This window comes from Fundulus heteroclitus, unplaced genomic scaffold, assembly GCF_011125445.2.
Source record: "Fundulus heteroclitus isolate FHET01 unplaced genomic scaffold, MU-UCD_Fhet_4.1 scaffold_86, whole genome shotgun sequence".
Classification (NCBI taxonomy): Eukaryota; Metazoa; Chordata; class Actinopteri; order Cyprinodontiformes; family Fundulidae; genus Fundulus; species Fundulus heteroclitus.
In genome coordinates this window covers 649785-674400 of record NW_023397318.1, presented here as the reverse complement: position 1 = coordinate 674400, position 24616 = coordinate 649785, and the positions used below count along the sequence as shown (strand labels likewise).

The following is a 24616-nucleotide window of genomic DNA, read 5'->3' as shown; positions in this document are numbered from 1 at the left end:
CCTAAATGGATGTGAAGACTCACCACATTTTTCCAACTGCTACAAAGATGTTGGATTTAGATTGTTATTTTATGCTTTGTAATCAATAAGCATTCAAGTTTTGTTACTCTGCATTAGTTAAACTTTGTATAAACCTTATGTGCAGCCATCAAGCTCACAGGACACACAGGACCTTCAACACAAACTGAAGTGCTGAGTCTCTGCAACCGTTCTCATGAGATGGTAGAAGGAGAATACACTTTTGAACATGGACTCCGGGAAAAGAAGAGAATATGGCGAGCATAGTGTGGACAATAAATGCTGAAACATTCAATTTGTTAATTGAACCTAGCTCAGTCTGGGAGAGGCTGAGTGTTTTATACACTACGTTGAATTCCTTGGCAAACATAAAAGACCTGCGCATATCAGCAAGAAATGGGTGTCGTTTCTCTTTTGGTAAGGTGAATATTAGAAACCCACCACCATCAGCCTAGAAGAGCAGTACCCTTTCTCAGGCCCTGTTAGAATCATCTGATAACATGTCTGACTGATGCTGACAGGTGTCGACAGCTTTAAGCCTGGCCGTTCACACGAAAGCATCCCCTGAATGATAAGTTCTGAGTTGAAACCATTACTTTGTAGCTTGAAAATGAGCTCCTTTTGTTTGTTTTAGACAGGTGAAAATATCATAGAATTTTGGCTCAAAGATTTATATAACAGTCAAACCATGTTGCTTCTTTCAGAAATAGTTACACTATCTTCGGTTATTATTGGTGTTTAGTTTCACTAGTGAGGCATGTATCTATATGTGTTCTTCAAATACCTCATCTAGCTGTTCCTCACTGGCCCACAGTGGCCAGAGATCCTCTGTGTTCCCTGCTCTCAGCAGGGCATCCAGCACAGCTTCTTGAACCAAAACATTCTCCTCCTCCTACAAAATAAAGGCATGCAAGCGTCACCTGATCTGAGGGTTCAAGCCAACCCTGGAGCTGTGGGTCTTGTGGTGTAGCATCTGGGCTTGCAATTCAACTGTTGATCAATTACCTCTAGTATCCCATCAGCCTTGTTTAATAATTTCTCCACCTCCCTTAGGTTCTCTTGTTCTTTTACCTCCCAGTCCATTAGTGACGTATCCGTCACACTGAAAAGAGAAGAACACTTAAAGGAATTCCGTAACCACATTGCTGAGATCCATAATAAATAGCTCAGCTCAGGGGGTGACAAACTCACAAAATCGTTCTATAAATACACTATGGGAACATATCGCAGTATTGTGGGATGCAGGCTGATCCGTTTAGAATAAAAACACATTTATACTACAGTTAGCCCTAATTAGCATGTGTATTTGTACCTTTCGCACTTAAGACAAACTTTTTTTAAAGAGGACCCATGTAAACATGTGTGCCCTTCATCCCCAACCAACACTACATGACTTATTTTTAGAGCAAGTATCCCATTTCATTGCCATGCAGATGGGGCTAAACCGCAAAGAAATGTGTTCAAATTAAAAGTTTCCCTTGCCCAAAATTTTAAATTACACCAAAACAAGAACCTTATGAAAAGTTCAAATGTAGCAAGGAATTGGAATTTTATTCAAATTTAGTCATCCTTGGAAAATGTAACACTTTAGAGCACAAAAGCTCCTAGCCAAACATTACCTGTCCGCTTCTGGCTTTTCATCATGCAGGTCATAAGAATCCCAGAGCAGAGTAGGAACCCCCTCTGAGCCGCAGATGGACCGGTCTCTCCCATCAGTAAATGTGCTAGAGAGGATGTTGCAACCAGGGCTGTGTTCTGGATCCTCCAAACCACTGTGAGCATGCAGCATCCAGTCTGTGCTCTGTGGTTCTCTGGGCTCTGTGCAGCTCAACATCTCCATCTGTGCCAGCTGGTCTGAACACCCACTTTCCTGGTCAACAGCAACATTTACCTCAGAGCTTTGCTTCTGAGAAGCCTCTTTCTTTTGGGGAGTGGGCTTTGGGGTAATGGTGACAGTGTAGGAATTTTCTAAGTCATCCACTGGCAAGCTAAGCCAAGGATTTGTCTGTGGTGCAGCCGAGCGCTTTACCGTTATCTCCAAGTTCAAGGATTCTGCTTCTACTTTAGGGATAATCTGGATGCTAGCGCTGGAGAGGTTTTCAGCAGGTCCGGAGCCGATTTCCTTCTTGTTATGCTCACCATCTGAAGTACTGGAAGGGCTCTCCCCATGGATGTCGGGCTGCCCTGGCGCAGTTCTCATTAGATAAGAGTTCCCTGTTAATTTTAGGAAATTCTCCACATCTTTTCTTCCTAAAGTCTCCAGCTGGGTGCTCCCAACACTATCTAAACCAGGGTAAAATGTATCGGCAGAAGGTTGTTTCCAAGCAGGTGACACCAGGTCAAAAGCTGCAGGAGAAGCCAATGTAGCGCGATGGTTCTCCGCTTCTGGCCTGTTGTCGCATTTGGTGTGGTTCAGATCGGAAGGGCTCCATTTAGGCAGTCCATCACTTTCAGGGCTTGGATTCACATGGCTGGTGCGCAACAACTCATATTGCCACTTGAGGGCGAGCTGAAGCTGCTCCACTGACACTGGTCCAGAAGACAGAAGGAGCATCCTAAGGACCATGCATCTGGGGAATCAAAAATAAATAAATTAATAAAAAGCAAGAAATTATTCAGAAATACTAGAAAAAAATACATATGAGCAGATTGTGAGAACAAGAACAAAGTTACTGTGACTTGAAGGAAAAAAACAAATTGTCCGCCATAAACCATTTATTAATTTCACATGACCTAATTTGCAGCCACTGGTCTGATTCAGGACAGTGATCGTCTGCATACAGACAGGAGGTCTGTATGCAGACCTATAAAAAGAGATTTCTGTTGGTGGTCTTTTTGAGAACACCCCCACACTGCCTCTCCTCACCATCTTAAACACCGTCAGGACCAACTCAGGCCATTAGAGCGGGTGGTTCCTAGGAACCAGAAGTGATCCGCAGACACTGTTCAGAAGGAGGCCAAGCAAATCAAGAAGTACAGCATTTTACAGACGATGATGGTATTCTCCTGCGCCGCTATTATTCAGGCACTCTATCATGGAACATTGGGTCCATCAACCAACAATGTCCATTTATGGCTGCCCTAGCATACTGTACTGTGTTAATGCAGCTGCTTGCTGGTAGCCCTAGCTTCATTGTCTCTATACTTGCAAGTAACAATCTGAGACATGTTTGACAGAAATTTTGTACACACACACGTTATGGTACGCTAGGCCACCCGTTTATGAAAAAAAAAAAAAAAAGACCAACAGCTTATTTTCTAGTTTTCCAACAGAACACTTGCCAATGTACTTCCATGAAACTTTGCACTATATTATTAGTCCCAAAAGGGTAAATTGTTTACCCTAAGACAAGGAACTTTAATTTACTTACTATAAGTTAGTTGGAGTTAGACAAGTGAAGCCTGTTCTTAGACGTATCCTCAAAACCAGCTCGCTGTGCAAAACCACTAGCAGCAAAAATCTGATGTTTGGTTTTGTTGAGGCCATCCATCTTTGTTTCAAAAGCATGATTTAGTTTCTCTATATATTTAGGTCAATTCCCAGATGAGATGACTGAAATAAAAGCAAGTCTTTATGAAATGAAAGGGTGAATTGTTTAATCGCATTTGGTATAAAAAGAGATTTCTAAGATAAATTGCCCAGACCTAGTGACCCTGAGACCAAACATCTGGAATTTAAAAACAGATCAACTGCAGCTGTTGCATACCATTTAACTGTACTATATGCATGTTGATTTAAAACTATTTTTAGGGGACAGCACATGTGCTCTGAGTGCAGTGACAGAGGCATGACCCAAAAGGGAATACTTTCTCACCTAAATTACACCTGAATACTTGATGGTGGGTAGGCATGGGTGATATGGACAAACAGCCATCACACAAAGTCAACCTTTACTTGCCTTAAAACAATGCAAGTTATAATACATAAATTTACTGTGACAAGTAAAGAGTAAAACACTAATTACGACTGACAATCGGTTTGATATTTACCTCTGAGAAAGGCGTCTGCACGCCAATTGCACTTCATTGTCTGGAATGGCCCTGGACAGATGGAGCAACTCCTCTATGTCTGGAGGAGGATTCTTCTTCAGGAAAGTAAAAAGCCTTTGTCTCCATGCAGGGACTGGCTTCAAATCATCAGTCTGTCGCCAAGAGGAAAGTTGATCTCCATGAACACCTGAAAGGAGTTCTGGGAGGAAGTTGTCTCTGAGGACTAGACTGTACCAAGTGTTGGCCTAAAGATGAAGATTAAACAACTCAGTCATCATTGGGTGATAACTACAAGTATTCAAACCCCTCCTTAAAGTCATGTCATATAAACCCATCTGTCCATACAGCCAACATATTTAATTTCTATACCTTATGTCTACACAGAGCAACCAATCTCAATTACTCAGGCAACCGTTTTGTGGTGACGTAACAATCTAACCACGGCCACATTTGACAACTGGTGGACAGTGAAGCTGCAACCAGCTCTTTACATGAAGGTAACCTGCCTTGTTGTAATAGTTATGGTAGTCGCAAACTGCACTGAGGGTTTGATGAATGAAATTCACAGCAGAACGAAGTTCCTCCTTTAGCTTCTCTAGACCCAGAGCCCAGCACTCCCTGGTTTGGAATTTCACTGGTAAAATTTCTTTTAACATGTCGATCACATCCTCAGCAGAGCGAACCAAAGCCTGGTGAGAGGAGCAATGTGAAGGTTAACTGGAAATCTGGGTGAATAGCCTAAAATAACCCATTTACATCTTGTTCAATCGGAATATCTAATCAGCAACAGGAAACAATTAATCAACAAGAGAAACCAAAGGACTCTGTACCATAGCAGGAGTGGAAATCGATGCCTCAAACTCAGACAGCACCATTTCTGCCGCTGCAGAATCCTTTGCCATCTCCATTTTGTAAAGCCGAAGCTTTTCTTGAAGACTTTCCATCTTCACAATAATCTGTAAGACACATTTACCACAGTTATACTGTGCAAAAGGGTATAATGTCACACAAAAGAAAAGAAAAAGTGTCTTAAGCAAGAATTGGTCCTTGTTTGCAGAACCTATAGTTAGAAGAGTAAACGCAGACAAGAAATGTGCTTTTGCACAGTTCACCTGCAGACAAGCAGTCATCTCCTGATCTTGGTTGTGTATTGAAGAACTACTGTGTGGAAATTGGTTCAAGATGACCATGAACAATCCAATCCATGATAAAGACTGATGGTGGCGCTACAATGATCCGACTGCTAAAATACAATCACCACTGTGTTCAACAGAAAATGTCCTGATGAGGTGTTAATCAGTCAAATATGACATTTTAAACATGCTGCTTGGCTAGCCCTTAAACCATCACTTCAAAGGCTTCACAGATAATCTAGCTGTTAGCTTACGGCTTCTAAACAGTGGAACAGGCATTAAATGAAGGACGTGGCTAAATCAGTCATCACATTTCTGGAGGAGAGCTTGTTTTCACAAAAATGGATTGGAAGCCCATGACCTGATGAACCTTTTCCAAACTGTCTTAAGTTATCAAGCGTTGTTTGTGAAAGCAGACCCACCTGCAGCGCACCATGGCGCAGCTGTAAGACCTGAAGCTGCAGATGGGCCTTGGAAAAAGCCTGCTGCCACAGCAGCTCAACTTTGTCCACCGCTGCAGTTATTCTAAAGAAACCACAGAGAACATCTGGCATTTTTTCCTGAGGAGAATTGGTTAACTGAGGACATGAATTTGCTGTTTTCATTTGAGAGACAACTCGGTTATTTTATACAGATAATGATTTTATACAATGCCTACATCCTAACAAGTCAGGATGTTCGCAGCCTGGTGAGCTGGCTTTACATTAGTCTATTACATTGTCATATCACAGTATCTTCATCAACCCCCCGTTATAGAGCGGGCCCTCTGCAGTACCTGCTGTGGTTCTGCAACATTTCAAAGGCGGTCTGAGTGAAAAGGGGGGTGCCAACCATGGCTTGGTAGCACAGCTCTCTGTCAGGGTGGCGCAGCTTCTCACACACAGTCTCACAGTGTTTCAAAAGTTCGTCCAACCCCAGCTCCCTGCACACAGTACAGCACCTCAGCATTATGACATACCTTTCCTGGAGGAGTGACCAGTTAGATTTCAAAATCTTTAACATTAAAAGCATCTGGAGTCTTCATAAGTTATAAGATAAGATAGGGCTTTATTGAGCTCACAGAGGAGAAATTTGTCACACAGCGGCTTAATAAACAAAAGAAGGTGCCAAAAGGAGGAAAAGGTGCATAAGGTATGTACAGTGTGTCCACATATGTATGCTGTATCAAAAAATAAAATAAAAGTAGGAAATAAAGCAGATATTTATGGTGACTTATGTACACTCAGGTGACTTGTATACAAATGGAATGGCGTTTTACATTAGGTGGTACCAGGCAAGAACACGGTGAGGTAGTGAGATTTTTTATGGAGCTGAAGTTGCTTATTAAAACAGGATTATTTAAGAGCATTATTGCACAGGTTATTGCACATATGTTTGTACTTTTCCTGGGAAAGTATTACTACTTTTTCACAAAGTCCTCTCATGCAGTATAGACCAGAGAGTCTAAAAAAGTAGCTCAATTTAACACTTTACAACGTGAAAACATTAAAATAATTGTTAAAAATATTTTAACATGGTGATTGTATTATTTGATTAAGTGGAAACCATTTTAAAAAAAAGGCAAATAACCACAGATGTCAGGTTTTCAATTACTAGTATCCATGGAACAGTGTCTCTCACACAGCAAAAAAAGAAATTTCACACAACAACCGAGCACCAGATAGATTGTCAGATTGTAATGTCAGCATACCACCAAGAAGGACGAACCACATCCAACAGGATTAACTGTGGACGCACGAGGAAGCTGTCTGAAAGGGATCTTCGGGTGCTAACCCGGATTGTATCCAAAAAACATAAAACCACGGCTCCCCAAGTCACAGCAGAATTAAATGTGCACTTCAACTCTCCTGTTTCCACCAAAACTGTCCGTCGGGAGCTCCACAGGGTCAATATACACAGCCGGGCTGCTATAGCCAAACCTTTGGTTACTCGTACCAATGTCAAACGTCAGTTTCAATGGTGCAAATCTTGGGCTGTGGACAATGTGAAACATGTATAGTTCTCTGATGAGTCCACCTTTACTGTTTTTCCCACATCCGGGAGAGTTACGGTGTAGAGAAGCCCCAAAGAAGCGTACCACCCAGACTGCTGCATGCCCAGAGCGAAGCAGTGATGGTTTGGGCTGCCATGTCATGGCATTCCCTTGGCCCCATACTTGTGCTAGATGGGTGCGTCACTGCGTGGACTTGTTGTTGATTTTTATAATAAACAGATTTCCCTTTTACACAACATTATGAATAACCTCAGAGTTTAAGAAAAGTATTTGCAATTTCAACAGTACTTTTACTCAGTTAAACATTTATTTAAGTGCATTATGCATAGGAACTGGTCACAGTGATTGTAAGATGTTGAAAAACATTTATTCACAGTTTTTGGGACTTAAAAACACACTAAGTGCTGCTGTTAGGCTTTTACTACCATCCCTCCAGACTTCCATAGGCCATTGTCAAATTTAATGAAAAGTAACTTAAAATTATCCTTAAAAGACAAAATGTTGAAAAATCAAAGGGCTTATTTAACGCTTTGAGAACATATCTTGTATTCGGCCCCAAAACAAACAATAGTAGAATGATCTTTTAAGCTTATAAGACCATTTTTAAGATGCCAATACGTGTAGCATATAGCTCAGTGGCGTGTAGCCTAGCCACCGCATTTCTACCATAATATAAAACCGACATTAAATAAACGACTCACCGTCACGTAGTTGCAAGGAAAACACCCAATGGAACCGTTCGTCTGGGTTAATGGACTTGATTCAACAATATCCTTCAGTAATTTAACCTACGTGTATAATTTGTGCACATAGAGTGAAAATTGAGCGAGTAGTTTGGTTTTTTGGAGAATTTTGTCACCATGGTAACTGAAAATGGCGTGATGAGAAAACGATAAAAGATATGCACATTCCGTTTTCACTTCTGAATAGTTCAAAGATATATCTACAAACTGGAAGCTAAACGATGTTCGTAGGTGAAAGCATGACGACACAGTAGAGGGTTGAAAATGACAATTTTTTGGTGGTTTTTTGCGAATTTTGTTCCAACCGTAAGTCGAAATGGCGTCAAGTACAAAAAGCCCTGATCGCGGCGTCGAGACGAACGTTTCAATATATAGTATGTGGGGGTAGGCCCTACGGTTCGGGCTGTATTAACGGTGACGGAATATTAATAAACAATAATAATAATAATAATAATAACTAGAAACGTTCAACTTCTGAAGAAGTTGAAGAAGGCGCCCGCCTGGTGGTGCGCGTAACCGTCAAAGGCAAAGCTTCCGAGTTCCTTGGTCGTAGGCTTTTATCACTTGGGGATTTTAAATCAAATCTTCTGAGTGTGAAAAGGATTTGTCTTCGTCAAAACCAGCCGACAGGAGAAGGTCTGCATCCAAGCAGCATGGAAAATTGGTGTTATTAAAACATGATTAAATACTTCAATGTAGCATGAAAAAATGAAATATGTGAATAAAAATGATAAAGGCATTACAAACTACTAAAAGAAGTACAAACTCTGTGAAGCAGAAGTTGGTGAGACCTTCCTAGAGCTACTTCCGGTTAGCAACATGTTAAGCGTTAGCTGCTAACATGGTTGTGTCCAGTATCACCGGGTGATTGTACTCTGTTAGTTTGGTCCAAATCCTGTACTGGGAAGTTCCTCAAAAAGGTGCCAATACTTAATGTCACCAAAGCTCACCAAAGGCCATGTGTCAGATCGGCCTCCTTTAGCAACTAAGCCTCCCCAAAAAAAAACAGTCGGCAGGAGAAGGTCTGCATCCAAGCAGCATAGAAAATTGGTGTTATTAAAACATGATTAAATACTTCAATGTAACATGAAAAAATGAAATATGTGAATAAAAATGTTAAAGGCATTACAAACTACTAAAGGAAGTACAAACTCTGTAAAGCAGAAGTTGGTGAGACCTTCCTAGAGCTACTTCCGGTTAGCAACATGCTAAGCGTTAGCCGCTAACATGGTTGTGTCCATAGACATAATATAAGAGTAGACCCCGCATTGACTGTCGCTGCGCAGGAATTACGGGCGCCACCTTGGGGCGGTCGACTTGATACCTAATCCTGCTGATTCAAGCTGACACACTAATGATGCCTCAGCACTGTCCGGCTCATTTTTGTTTAAATCGAGGGATTATTTATGTCAGGGCTCGAGGGATAACTTTTCACAAGCAAGATGAAAAGACATTGTTTATATTTTTGATCAGAATGTAAGTTTTCTAATACTAGGAGATACAAAGTTGTTGTTAGACATTAGTGAATAAACAGCATATATATATATATATATATATATATATATATATATATATATATATATATATATATATATATATATATATATATATATATATATATATATATATATATATAGTGAACCCTCGCTATATTGCGGTTCACCTTTCACGGTCTCGCTGCTTCACGGATTTGCATTGATGAGCCGTTCATTACAGTTCTCATCAGGTGGCGTGTCGGTTTATAAGAATCTTTTTTGAAAAAAGAGTGACAACTACCGATAAAAATGTGTTCTTCTCCCGAAAAAAAAAACTCACCTGCACCGCGGGCTTTAGAAGAAAAAAACGCTACAGAGCGGAGTCATGGATGCAGCGCCTCAGTCAAAAGAGCAGTGAAATACACACGAGTCACTATTTGTCCTACTGTACTTTCTATTTTTTTAATAATAATTTTTAATTTTCTCCCGTTCTAATCCAATGACTCGGGTCGCGGTGGGCCACGCTGATCTCCGCAATTTGAAGCCTTCAGTTCGTATTGATTAAAATTATTATTTTACAGCTTATTTGTAAATAATAATAATAAAAAAAAAAAGTTTATATAGTACTTTCATTTGTTAAACAAATGCTTGGGCCGGTAAAAAGGTTTTGTTCTATGGTTTCAATATACTATAGTGTATTTAATTGTATATAATAATTGTAAAAAAAATAAAGGTTACTACTTTACAGATTTCGCCCATCACGGGTTCTTTTTGGGAAGTATATGTACATATGTACATGTACAAATGTGTTTGTTTATATAGCAATAAAAAAATTATAAAAAATGTGTGTGTGGCTGTGTTTTGAAACATACATACATCATGTCAGAATATTCTATTACTTTTAACCCCACTAAGATTATTTAAACGCACTGGACCATTTGTTATAATAGCTATAGTTTTAAAGTTTTAAGCTAAACAAATGTGAAAATTAGTTCAACATTAAACGAGTTATAGTTGATTAAAATTGATTCTGCACCTGGTTAACACATTAGACTGAGCGGAGTTGTCGACCGCCCCAAGATGGCGCCCCTAAATCTCGTCAGCGCCTATAGGCGAGAGCGGTCGATGCGGGGTCTACTCTTTATATATGTCTATGGTTGTGTCCAGTATCACCGGGTGATTGTACTCTGTTAGTTTGGTCCAAATCCTGTACTGGGAAGTTCCCCAAAAGGGTGCCAATACTTAATGTCACCAAAGCTCACCAAAGGCCATGTGTCAGATGCTGACACCCCACTCACAGAAAAAACTCAGTTAAATAGACGGAATGGTTAGTGCTTGGTTTGTGCACATTTGTGCCGTTAAAATTAGCGTTTGTGCTGTTTTGGTTTTGAAGATATTAAAGAATATTTGTTAAGTTCATCTAGAGTTCACCATCCCATCATTTTGCTTTGAATCCAACCAAGCTGGTCAACTTCTTTAGTGCTTCGTTTGCGCAGGTTTGTGCCGTTAAAATTAGCGTTTATGCTGCTTTGGTTTCGCAGATAATATAAGTTTTAATTCCGGCCGGTGACGTCACCACAGGTCGCCGCTGCAAAATAAAGCGCTACATTGTTATTCCTTTGCTGGTGCTGAGCTGGAGCCAAAGCAAACCAGAGTGGTCAACTTCTTTAGTGCTGTGTTTGTGCATCTTTGTGCCGTTAAAATTAACGTTTGTGCTACTATGGTTTCGGAGATATTATGAATTTTAATGTTGTTATACTTTATAGTCTGACCAGTGTGATTTATTTTTTGCAGTTTTTCTGTTATTGATTTTAGTTTGGGTATGTTTTCTGCGTTATATAAGCCTGTATACTTTAATTGCCCTTTTGTTAGGTGCAGACACCCCCAAATCTCCCTATTGTAGAGCAATAAAGGTTTGCTATTCTAATTAATTCAGAGGAGTAATGAACTATGACTACTAAGATCAACTATAACCAAGTTATTGTTTGAAAATGTTATAAACATTATACTCTCGAAGAAGAATAAACCCTTCTGATTAGGAAAAATAGACTTTATGAAAACAGTTGAACATTCTAATAAATGAAATGCCTTTTTTGGCAATGTCACTTGACATTGCTATCTAAAGTAAAGTTCTTTAAATGAGACAAAATAAATCGCAATATTTATTCAGGAATAAAGTACAAAACAATATAACACACATTTTACAATAGCAGCTAAAACAACTTGCATGATAAAAGAAAAATATAAAATTAATAACTGCTTTCTTGAGAAAAGTGTTGAGACCAAAAGGTAGATCTGACAACATCTTTTTACACAAATGAGGAACATCATTAAGGACGCCAGCCATCCTGCACAGAGACTGTTTCAGCCTCTCCCCTCAGTCAGGAAACTAAAAAAAACAAACAAAAACATGTGTCCCAAGAGATCTTTGCCAATAAGCAGGAATATATAAATCATTTTATAAGAATGCTGTAGGGGGGGGAGGCTCGGTAGATGACACAACTTCATAGTAATGTTACTGATTTATCAGTCGAAATATATTAAAAAGACTTACGTTTTTTCCAGTGACGGCAATAACATATGATTTACCGTAGCACTTTATTTTGAAGCGGCGGGCTGGGATGACGTCATCGGTTGAAATTAAAATTCATAATATCTCCGAAACCAAAGCAGCACAAACGATAATTTTAACGGCACAAACCTGCACAAACGAAGCACTAAAAAAAGTAGCCCAGTTTGATCGGATTCGAAGCAAATTGGGGAGATGGTGAATTCTGGATGACCTTAACAAATATTCTTTAATATCTTCAAAACCAAAACAGCACAAACGCTAATTTTAACGGCACAAACCTGCACAAGCGAAGCACTAACCATTCCGTCTATTTAACGGAGTTATTTCTGTGGGTGGGGTGTCAGCTTCATGCAGCTCTTCCATCCCTCAGTGCCGTGTAGCCTCATAGACATCTTATATTATGTCTATGTGTAGCCTAGCCACCGCATTTCTACCATAATATAAAACCGACATTAAATAAACGACTCACCGTCACGTAGTTGCAAGGAAAACACCCAATGGAACACCCTTCGTCTGGGTAAATTGGACTTCATTCAACAATATCCTTCAGTAATTTAGGAAAAACGGCAGCACAGCACAGCAAGCCACAAGATGGAGGAGTTCACCTCTGACCCGGAACTGAAAGAGTACTGCTTGTCTGCTCTGAATAATACACAGCGCCCCTCGAATTACGGCCGCCATCTTGGGGCGGTCCACCTGCTACCCTAACCTGCTGATTCAAGCTGAACACACTAACCATACCCCGGCACTGTGCGGCGTATTTTTGTTTAAATCGACGGACTATTGACGTCAGGGCTCGAGGGATAACTTTTCATATGTAAGATTAAAGAGATTGTGATGAATTTGAATACGGCCGCCATCTTGGGGCGGTCGACCTGCTACCCTAACCTGCTGATTCAAGCTGAACACACTAACGATACCCCAGCACTGTGCGGCGTATTTTTGTTTAAATCGACGGACTATTGACGTCAGGGCTCGAGGGATAACTTTTCATTTGTAAGATTAAAGAGATTGTGATGAATTTGATTGTCTTATTGTACTATTTGGTATATTTAAGATATATGCTGGATAAATTAATCTGGCTATTGATTTAAATGAAAAAAATCGTTTTTTAAAGCCAAAGGGAAATGAAATATTGTATTTGGTATATTTAAGATATATGCTGGATAAATTAATCTGGCTATTGATTTAAATGAAAAAATCGTTTTTAAAGCCAAAGGGAAATGAAATATTGTATTTGGTATATTTAAGATATATGCTGAATATATTAATCTGGCTAATGATTTAAATGAAAAAATCGTTTTTTAAAGCCAAAGGGAAATGAAATATTGGGTGAAAATGTAATTCTCTCAAATTGGCACAGCTTGGAGTCGAACCTACGATCTTCTGCTTTGCAGCCCGACACCTAACCCACTCTACCAAAACACCAGTGTCGTGTTCAGCCGAGCATTATTGAGAGGTCAATTGTGTTAAGAAGTGTTTTTTGCGAATTCTGTTCCAACTGTAAGTCAAAACGGCGTCAAGTACAAAAAGCCCTGATCGCGGCGTCGAGACGCACATTTTGATATATAGTTTGTGGGGGTACAGCCTACGGTTCGGGCTGTATTAATGGTACTATAATAATAATAATAAAGAAACCCTTATTAGGTGCATAGCATAAGGCCTCCGCCATGCATTTTCAATGCATAGGCGGGCGCCTAAATAGAAACGTTCAACTTCTGAAGAAGTTGAAGAAGGCGCCCGCCTGGTGGTGCGCGTAACCGTCAAAGGCAAAGCTTCCGAGTTCCTTGGTCGTAGGCTTTTATCACTTGGGGATGTTAAATCAAATCTTATGAGTGTGAAAAGGATTTGTCTTCGTCAAAACCAGCCGACAGGGGAAGGTCTGCATCCAAGCAGCATGGAAAATTGGTGTTATTAAAACATGATTAAATACTTCAGTGTAGCATGAAAAAATTAAATATGTGAATAAAAATGTTAAAGGCATTACAAACTACTAAAGGAAGTACAACCACTGTGAAGCAGAAGTTAGTGAGACCTTCCTAGAGCTACTTCCGGTTAGCAACATGCTAAGCGTTAGCCGCTAACATGGTTGTGTCCAGTATCACCGGGTGATTGTACTCTGTTAGTTTGGTCCAAATCCTGTACTGGGAAGTTCCTCAAAAAGGGTGCCAATACTTAATGTCACCAAAGCTCACCAAAGGCCATGTGTCAGATCGGCCTCCTTTAGCAACTAAGCCTCACCAAATCTGGGCCCAGAACTCAACATTTGACAAAAATGGTGTGTAGTGCTATTTCCCACAGGTGAGTGGTGCTGTATTGGCCGGGGGGTAGTTCTTGCTGTTGCAATTTTTTCATCATTCATTCATTTATATCAGTTGTTCACATTGTTTATTTGTTACTTGTAAAAAATAAATAAAAAATATTGGGTACCCCCAGCGGGTTGCGAACCTGCGACCTTTGGTGCACCAGTCCAACACCTAACCCACTGTACCAAAAAAAATGTGCCATGCTGAGGTCTGCATTTTTGCGAGGTCAACTGTGTCTAGGAAGTGGTTTTGAGAAGTGGTTTTTGGTTAATTTTGTCACCACGGTAACTTTAAATGGCGTCAAGTACAAAAGCCCGCTTCACGGCGTCGAGACGAACGTTTTGATGTATAGTATGTGGGGGTAGACCCTACGGTTCGGCCTGTATTAACGGTGATGGACCCTTATTAGGTGCATAACATAAGGCCTCCGCCATGCATTTTCAATGCATAGGCGGGCGCCTAATAATAATAATAAAGAAACCCTTATTAGGTGCATAACATAAGGCCTCCGCCATGCATTTTCAATGCATAGGCGGGCGCCTAACTAGAAACGTTCAACTTCTGAAGAAGTTGAAGAAGGCGCCCGCCTGGTGGTGCGCGTAACCGTCAAAGGCAAAGCTTCCGAGTTCCTTGGTCGTAGGCTTTTATCACTTGGGGATTTTAATTCAAATCTTCTGAGTGTGAAAAGGATTTGTCTTCGTCAAAACCAGCCGACAGGAGAAGGTCTGCATCCAAGCAGCATGGAAAATTGGTGTTATTAAAACATGATTAAATACTTCAATGTAGCATGAAAAAATGAAATATGTGAATAAAAATGATAAGGCATTACAAACTACTAAAGTAAGTACAAACTCTGTGAAGCAGAAGTTGGTGAGACCTTCCTAGAGCTACTTCCGGTTAGCAACATGTTAAGCGTTAGCTGCTAACATGGTTGTGTCCAGTATCACCGGGTGATTGTACTCTGTTAGTTTGGTCCAAATCCTGTACTGGGAAGTTCCTCAAAAAGGGTGCCAATACTTAATGTCACCAAAGCTCACCAAAGGCCATGTGTCAGATGCTGACACCCCACTCACAGAAAAAAAACTCAGTTAAATAGACGGAATGGTTAATGCTTGGTTTGTGCACGTTTGTGCCGTTAAAATTAGCGTTTGTGCTGTTTTGGTTTTGAAGATATTAAAGAATATTTGTTAAGTTCATCTAGAGTTCACCATCCCCGCATTTTGCTTTGAATCCAACCAAGCTGGTCAACTTCTTTAGTGCTTCGTTTGTGCAGGTTTGTGCCGTTAAAATTAGCGTTTATGCTGCTTTGGTTTCGCAGATAATATAAGTTTTAATTCCGGCCGGTGACGTCACCACAGGTCGCCGCTGCAAAATAAAGCGCTACATTGTTATTCCTTTGCTGGTGCTGAGCTGGAGCCAAAGCAAACCAGAGTGGTCAACTTCTTTAGTGCTGTGTTTGTGCATCTTTGTGCCGTTAAAATTAACGTTTGTGCTACTATGGTTTCGGAGATATTATGAATTTAATGTTGTTATACTTTATAGGCTGACCAGTGTGATTTATTTTTTGCAGTTTTTCTGTTATTGATTTTAGTTTGGGTATGTTTTCTGCGTTATATAAGCCTGTATACTTTAATTGCCCTTTTGTTAGGTGCAGACACCCCCAAATCTCCCTATTGTAGAGCAATAAAGGTTTGCTATTCTAATTAATTCAGAGGAGTAATGAACTATGACTACTAAGATCAACTATAACCAAGTTATTGTTTGAAAATGTTATAAACATTATACTCTCGAAGAGAATAAACCCTTCTGATTAGGAAAAATAGACTTTATGAAAACAGTTGAACATTATAATAAATGAAATGCCTTTTTTGGCAATGTCACTTGACATTGCTATCTAAAGTAAAGTTCTTTAAATGAGACAAAATAAATCGCAATATCTATTCAGGAATAAAGTACAAAACAATATAACACACATTTTACAATAGCAGCTAAAACAACTTGCATGATAAAAGAAAATATAAAATTAATAACTGCTTTCTTGAGAAAAGTGTTGAGACCAAACGGTAGATCTGACCACATCTTTTTACACAAATTGAGGAACATCATTAAGGACGCCAGCCATCCTGCACAGAGACTGTTTCAGCCTCTCCCCTCAGTCAGGAAACTAAAAAAAACAAACAAAAACATGTGTCCCAAGAGATCTTTGCCAATAAGCAGGAATATATAAATCATTTTATAAGAATGCTGTAGGGGGGGGAGGCTCGGTAGATGACACAACTTCATAGTAATGTTACTGATTTATCAGTAGAAATATATTAAAAAGACTTACGTTTTTTCCAGTGACGGCAATAACATATGATTTACCGTAGCACTTTATTTTGAAGCGGCGGGCTGGGATGACGTCATCGGTTGAAATTAAAATTCATAATATCTCCGAAACCAAAGCAGCACAAACGATAATTTTAACGGCACAAACAAAGCACTAAAAAAAGTAGCCCAGTTTGATTGGATTCGAAGCAAAATGGGGAGATGGTGAATTCTGGATGACCTTAACAAATATTCTTTACTATCTTCAAAACCAAAACAGTACAAACGCTAATTTTAACGGCACAAACCTGCACAAACGAAGCACTAACCATTCCGTCTAATTAACAGAGTTTTTTCTGTGGGTGGGGTGTCAGCTTCAGGCAGCTCTTTACCGGCGCTGCAACGCAGGAGAGATCGCGCTGCTGTTAGGCTTTTACTGCCATCCCTCAGTGCCGTGTAGCCTTGCCACCGCATTTCTACCATAATATAAAACCGACATTAAATAAACGACTCACCGTCACGTAGTTGCAAGGAAAACACTCAATGGAACACCCTTCGTCTGGGTAAATTGGACTTGATTCAACAATATCCTTCAGTAATTTAGGAAAAACGGCAGCACAGCACAGCTGAAGCACAGCACAGCAAGCCACAAGATGGAGGAGTTCACCTCTGACCCGGAACTCAAAGAGTACTGCTTGTTGACTGTTTGAGCACAACAAGCAGCGCCCCTCGAATTACGGCCGCCATCTTCGGGTGGTCGACCTGCTACCCTAACATGCTGATTCAAGCTGAACACACTAACGATACCCCGGCACTGTGCGGCGTATTTTTGTTTAAATCGACGGACTATTGACGTCAGGGCTCGAGGGATAACTTTTCATATGTAAGATTAAAGAGATTGTGATGAATTTGATTGTTTTATTGTACTATTTGGTATATTTAAGATATATGCTGGATAAATTAATCTGGCTATTGATTTTAAATGAAAAAATCGTTTTTTAAAGCCAAAGGGAAATGAAATATTGTATTTGGTATATTTAAGATATATGCTGGATAATTCATCTGGCTAATGATTTAAATGAAAAAATCGTTTTTTAAAGCCAAAGGGAAATTAAATATTAGGTGAAAATGTAATTCTCTGAAATTGGCACAGCTTGGAGTCGAACCTACGATCTTCTGCTTTGCAGCCCGACACCTAACCCACAACACCAGTGCCGTGCTAGGCCGCGCATTTTGAAAGGTCAACTGTGTTGAAGAAATGGTTTTTGGTGAATTTTGTTCCAACCGTAAGCCGAAACGGCGTCAAGTACAAAAAGCCCTGATCGCGGCGTCGAGACCAACGTTTCGATATATAGTATGTGGGGGTAGACCCTACGGTTCGGGCTGTATTAACGGTACTATAATAATAATAAAGAAACCCTTATTAGGTGCATAGCATAAGGCCTCCGCCATGCATTTTCAATGCATAGGCGGGCGCCTAATAATAAAGAAATCCTTATTAGGTGCATAACATAAGGCCTCCGCCATGCATTTTCAATGCATAGGCGGGCGTCTAATAACAGATGCATTTGGATGGTAATAATTTGACATAATTTTAATATTGTTAGAAGCCCAATTCAGTGTTAATAGACATGCTAGTGTTAATAAAATGCCAAGAAATCTTTATCATCGTACATTCCAAAGTAGAGCTGGGTGATATGGCTTAAATAGGAAATCTTTGATTTTATTATACCAAGTTCCATTAATCAACCCCCCCCCCCCCCAACACTTTTTTTTTCACAACAAGAAATTAAAGAGATTTTAAAAACTTGCTCTTACATCAAGCATTTTGCCTCGGAGTTGACCTAAATCCAAAGAGCAAGTAATTACAAGCTGTGAAACATGTTGGTAACATCAGGCCGTTTGCTACTAGTGGTATTACACAAGTGAAGCCTGTTCTTGGCTCATTGTGGAACCTCAAACTACCTTAAAAAAAGCAAAAAGTGCCTCGTAGTATGGTTTAAAAAAAAATCCAGGTTTTCTGAAAATTACATCTTGTAAATTCAAACTAATCACTTAAAAATCTATTTATTGCCATGCCCTATTCTAAAGCAGTGCATCTTCTGTATTCAACCCGTCCTATAGGGAGCAGTGAGGATCTTACAGCACCTGGAATGTAGTCTGGCCATCACTCCCCAGGAAAGATAAGCAGAGATGTGTTTAAAAAAATAAAAATAAACAAAAAAACACACACACTCATTTGAAATTGTTGCATTGATCAGGTCGGACCAGTAAAACTGAAAAAAAAATATGTTTTTCATTCTATGCACTATCCAAACTTTACAGTCAACCTTTAGTGGCTGTAAGGACATCACCTATACACCCTGTAGCGACTTGTATTCAAAAAGCCAAGCAGTCGCTGAGAGGCTAAGGTATGAGTGTATGATGGGGAGTGGTGGCCGACTGGTTAGAGCAGCGCGCTTGCGCTCTGTGAAGGATGCAAGTGCCCGGTTCGATCCCAACTGCCTGCACTCTGGGTCCCGCGAGCAAGGCCCTCAACCACCAAGAGACCATACATTTTCCAAGATGGCGCTGCGCAGACAGCAGCCAGTCACCTCGGCTCTGTCCTTCTATTTTCCTACTTCCTCTTCTTTATAGTGTTTTTCGAAGTTTTTTTATGCTTGTTACTGCCGTAGCTGGCTCCCCGGGATTATGTGCACCGAGGAGACGTACTTTTGGGACACTTATGCTGCGCTTTTTGCTACTTTTGTCACTCTTCGATGCGGTGAGGGGAGATTCCATTGTCCGCGACTCGGGGAACCCCATTGTTTACACTCGATCTGAGCTCTCCTGGGAATACGTGACTCTACGCGCTGCGGCTCTGCTCATCAACAAGCGGATCGAAGAGCGGATAAACCGGAGATACCCGCAGAACTACGGAGGAGGTGGAGGGGAAGCAGAGGCGGCCGGACAAAGCGCTCACCGCGGAGGAAAAGTTACCTTCCATCGGTGATCTCGGGGAACGTTAGATCGATCGCCAACAAGTCTGACGAGCTGGCAGCGCTAACCCGCTTCCAAGGAAGGTACAGAGACGCTAGCATTATGTGCTTCACTGAGACTTGGTTGAGTGAAAATGTCCGAGATTCTGAGATCAACCAAACTGGCTTCAAGCTCATCCGCGCGGACAGAAACTTGGCGGAGAGCGGAAAAAAGAGAGGAGGAGGGCTTGGCGATATTTGTTAATGAACGCTGGTGCAATCCAGCGCACGCACATAAGAAGCAACAGATATGCTGCCCGGAAGTGGAGATATTAGTGACGAGCCTAAGACCCTTTTATTTGCCGCGTGAGTTCAGCCACGTTATCGCGCTTGCCGCCTACATTCCACACCTCTGCTGACGCAGCTGTTGCGTGTGAAAAGATCCACGGAGTCGTCAACAAGCTGCCGACAGATTATCCACGCTGCCTCCTGCTGATAACGGGGGGATTTCAATCACGCGCCCCTCCGCTCACACCCTCCCACGCTCAAGCAGTACGTCACGTGCTCCACAAGGGGAACCAAGACGCTGGACCTCTTCTATGCAAACGTTAGGGACGCCTACACCTCCGCCCCCTCTCCCCCCCACTCGGTCGCTCGGATCACAATCTTTATCTCCCTGCTCCCCCATTACACTCCACTGGTGAGAAGGACATTAGCACAGAAGAAGTCGGAATGAAAATCTGGTCAGATGAGGCCACTGAGAGACTTAGAGATTGTTTCAGAACCACAGACTGGAGCATGTTCCAGAGCTCTCATGGTGGATGACATCAAAGCCATGACCTGACCGAATGTATCACCAACTACATGAACTTCTGTGTGGAGAGCATTGTGCCTACACGACGACTACGGTGCTTTGACAACAACCACCCCTGGGTGACCCCTGAGCTGAAAGTCCTCCTGAACCAGAAGAAAGGGCTTTCCACTCAGGGGAACAGAGAGGAGCAGCGTAGAGTCCAGCGGGAGCTCCAGTGGAGGATCAGGGGGGCAAAAAGGATTATGGGAAGAAGATGGAGGAACAGCTGGCACAGAACAACGTCAGAGATTGGTGGAGAGCCTGAAGAACATGTCCTGGCTTTGGGCAGAAGACCAGCAGGGCTGCAGACGGTGACACCAAGTCTGCAGATGAACTTAACAGGTTCTTCACCCGTTTCGAGTCCCCTAACACCGGACCCCTCCCTGCCCTAAACTCTCCACACGACTCCAACGACCAGCCATCCAGAGACCTACCCTCCCCCCCCCCTGCTGTCACCATCACCAAGCCATCCACACCTCCGGCCCTGCCTCCCTCCCCCCTCACAGTCTCACCAATGCTGGTGAGAGGTCAGCTGATGAGGCTGAAACAAAGGAAAGCCCCCGGTCTGGACGGCGTCCCCCCCAGGCTGCTGAGGGCCTGTGCAGATGAGCTCTGCGAGGTCCTCAGCTACATCTACAACCTGAGCCTCAGCCTGGGGGTGGTGCCCACCCTGTGGAAGGACCTCCTGTGTGGTACCGGTTCCCAAAACCGCCGCACGCCAGGGAACCGGCCCACTTCAGACCAGTCACCCTGACCTCCCACCTGATGAAGACCAGTGGAGCGCCTCATCCGTGCTCAACCTTCGCACCGTGGTGAGCCCCACCCTGGACACGCTGCAGTTTGCCTACCGGCCCAAACATCGGAGTAGAGGACGCCATCATCTACCTGCTGCAGTGGGCGCTCACCCACCTGGAGACCACCGGGAGCGCTGTGAGAGTCATGTTCTTTGACTTTCTCCAGCGCTTTCAAACACCATCAGACCGGTTGCTGCTGAAGGGGAAGCTGGAGGACGCTGGGTGGGACAAACACATAGCTGACATGGACCATGGACTACCTCACTGACCGCCCTCAGTACGTGCGGCTGCACGGCTGTCAGTCAGAGGTGGTACTCTGCAGTCACCGGGGCCCCCCCAGGCACCGTTCTGTCTACCGTTTCTTTTCACCCTTTACACCTCGGACTTCACCTACAACACGGACAGCTGCCACCCTTCAGAAGTTCTCTGATGACTCGGCCATTGTGGCTGTGGTGTCTGAGGGAACGAGCTTGGAGTACCGGTCAGTCATCATGGACTTGGTGGACTGGTTGTGAGAAGAACTATTTGTGTTTTTAAACACCAGCAAGACCAAGGAGATGGTGATCGACTTCAGGAGAAGACCCCCACCTCACTCACACGTGAACATCCAGGGGGAGGACATAGAAACTGTGGAGAGTTTCAGATACCTGGGTGTTCACGTCAACAATAAACTGGACTGTACTCACAACACCGACCCCCTGTATAGAAGGGCCAGAGCCGCTCCACTCCTGAGGAGGCTGAGGTCCTTTGGAGTGAGCCGGCCTCTGCAAAAAAAACTTTTTATGACTCTGCTGGTGGCCTCAGCCCTCCTCTATGCTGTCGTCTGCTGGGCTTCCTGGCAGCACAGAGCGGGACAGAAACAGACTGAACAAGCTGGTGAGGAAGGCCACTTCTGTCCTGGGCTGCACTCTGGACTCAGTGGAGGAAGTGGCTGAGAGGAGGGTGTTGTCCAAGTTCACATCCATCATGGACAACACCTTCCACCCCTGCACCAGACTGTAGAGGAGCTGAGCAGCTCCTTTAGTGACAGACTAAAACATCCTGTCTGTAAAAAGGAGCGCTACCGTAGGTCATTCATCCCTGCTGCAACCAGATTATACAATGCTGCACTATAACTGTGACCATAACCGTTATTAGTAACATGCAATAACTAATGTACAATAATATGCAACTCATGTAAATTTAATCTCTGGACTATACATATAACTGTATAACTGTTACAATTACTGTAACAAGTGTTTGCAGTAACTACGTGCAATAATGTGCTGTGTTTATTATTATTATTATTATTATTATTATTATTATTATTATTATTATATTATATTATTATGTTATATTATTATGTTATAAAGGTCACTCATTCCTGCTGCTACCTGATCATAGCTTTATAAGTGTAACTATTAGAGTAACGACTGCAACCATGCACCATAGCTGCAACAATAACTGTAATAACTTATGTGCAATAAGCTATTAAACAAGGTGCTATAATCCGTGCATTAAGCCTGTGCAATAATCCTGTATAAACTGTATAAACTGTGCAATAAGCCTGTGCAATAGTCCTGTATAAACTGTATAATAACATATGTGCAATAACATATTTAAACATAGGAGTGTACAGAATTGTATATTGTATATAGCTGTATAACTGTATCTAACTGATTCTACTTACCTACTTGACACCTTCTTCTGACTTGACTATTGAGCCGATGGGACAAGTGAATTTCTCCACTGTGAGATCAATAAAGCTTATCTTATCTGATGCGCTGTACCAAACAAAAATCTGCTGCAATCCAGATGCGTTTGACGACGTTTTATTGAAAAAGGTAGTCCAACTTAATCCAGTAATCCAATAATAACGTGCTCAAAGTAAAAAGAAAATGAGCGTAGGACGCGTAACAGCGGTCAACAAAAGATACGGCCTCCCCGTAACTCACCCTCTCTCCAGTTAGGCTACCTACCCCCCCCCCCCCCCCCGTGCCCCTGCCATCAAATTAGTTCAATGTTACCACCCCCCAATTACTGCGACAAGAAATTAAACAAAAGTAACCAAATATAACAACAAGTAACCCAAATATAAACCATCAAATTAATTATTTTATATTACTTAACATTATAAGCAGATTGAATATAATAATAATAATAATAATAATAATAATAATAATAATAATAATAATAATAATAATAATACACCTTCATGGCTCCTACACACCCTCTTTGATGGACTTCATGTTAATTGCAGTGGAAATATAAAAAGGGGTAGGGCTGTTGCCTCACAGTAAGAAGGTCCTGGGTCTTTCCACATGGAGTGTGCGCGGGTCTCTCCAGGTACTCCAGCTTCCTCCCACAGTCCAAAAACATGACTTGGGTTAATTGGCCTCTCTAATTCTCCTTAGGTGTGAGTATGTTTGTTTGAATGGTTGTTAGGGTTAGGGTGTACCCCGCCTTTCGCCCATTGACAGCTGCAGATAGGCACCAGCAAGCCCTCACGACCCCACAAGGGATAGACTTGTTAGAAAATGGATGAAAACATAAAATGTTCAAATGTGTGTTTGGATTCATTTTTCTTAATTTTGATTTCTCTAGGTTTTGCTTGTAAGGCAAGAGATATTCCTCAAGTTATGTTAAGTGGTCTTGATCAATGTTTCCTTAAACTCACTTGAAAATTAGATGATTCTCCACATACTCAGTCCAGAACTTGTTTTTGACCGTTTTTTTTTTTCCAGATGTTTGTTTATAAAAAGTTAAGTGATTTTGGTATGAGTTACATTTAATGGTCACATATTTAATTATTTATCAGTTTATTTTTTACGGCTTTGGTGGAAAAAAAGTGGCAGCTGTCTGCCACTGTAGAGAGAATGAGAAGTTAAACCATCATCACAGTTTTAGATTGTGTCTGGTGAAGCAAGGCACTGAAACTAACAATACAACATGTATTGTGTAAGACATGCAACATAAGTGTAATTCTTTTGGAACACAACTAGCTACTCAGCAGAAATGAAGGGAGTTTGATCTTTGCAAGTAAATCTATTGGGAATTATTTCTTGTTTAAACAGCAGAACAAAGTTAGTTAAGAAAAAAACATTGCCAAGACAATTTAACAAGAGGCAGTAAGGTTTCGTGACCCAACAACATAGGCAGTTGAATAACCTCCTAAGCTGCAGGAACTTGGCTTCATTTGTGCAGCAGAAGTATTGGAGCTCGCTGAAGCTGGAGGGCAGCGGCAGCCTGGACAGAGCCTGCAGCGTGGAGATGCATGAGGGCAAACGTTGTACCACAGACAGGAACTCCTGAACAAAGGCATGAATCTCCTGTAGGGACCAGCACAGCAATGGTCACCATCACAACAAGCACCAAACAGGAACAGTGCTGTGGTGCAAACCAAACCTGGGCCCATATTCACAAATAATCCTTAGACTAAAAGGAGCTCTCAGCAATGTCATTTTAAAAAAAATTAAATCTTAGAATTTCCAAATTC

General features: G+C 41.6%; 1 protein-coding gene across 1 annotated transcript in view; it reads right to left on the bottom strand.

Moving 5' to 3' along the window:
• Positions 1-24464, bottom strand: part of LOC105920333 — a 35602-nt gene extending 11138 nt beyond the window's left edge. The window contains exons 1-9 of the mRNA XM_012855904.3: positions 24289-24464; positions 5917-6063; positions 5564-5666; positions 4839-4964; positions 4515-4697; positions 4009-4253; positions 1638-2588; positions 1024-1120; positions 803-910 (exon numbers count right to left, since the gene is read on the bottom strand). Of these exons, the coding sequence (XP_012711358.3) occupies positions 803-910; positions 1024-1120; positions 1638-2588; positions 4009-4253; positions 4515-4697; positions 4839-4964; positions 5564-5666; positions 5917-5975 (1872 nt within the window). The 5' untranslated portion in view covers positions 5976-6063; positions 24289-24464. The remainder of the gene's footprint in view (positions 1-802; positions 911-1023; positions 1121-1637; positions 2589-4008; positions 4254-4514; positions 4698-4838; positions 4965-5563; positions 5667-5916; positions 6064-24288) is intronic.
• Between the last annotated feature and the right edge of the window lie 152 nt (positions 24465-24616).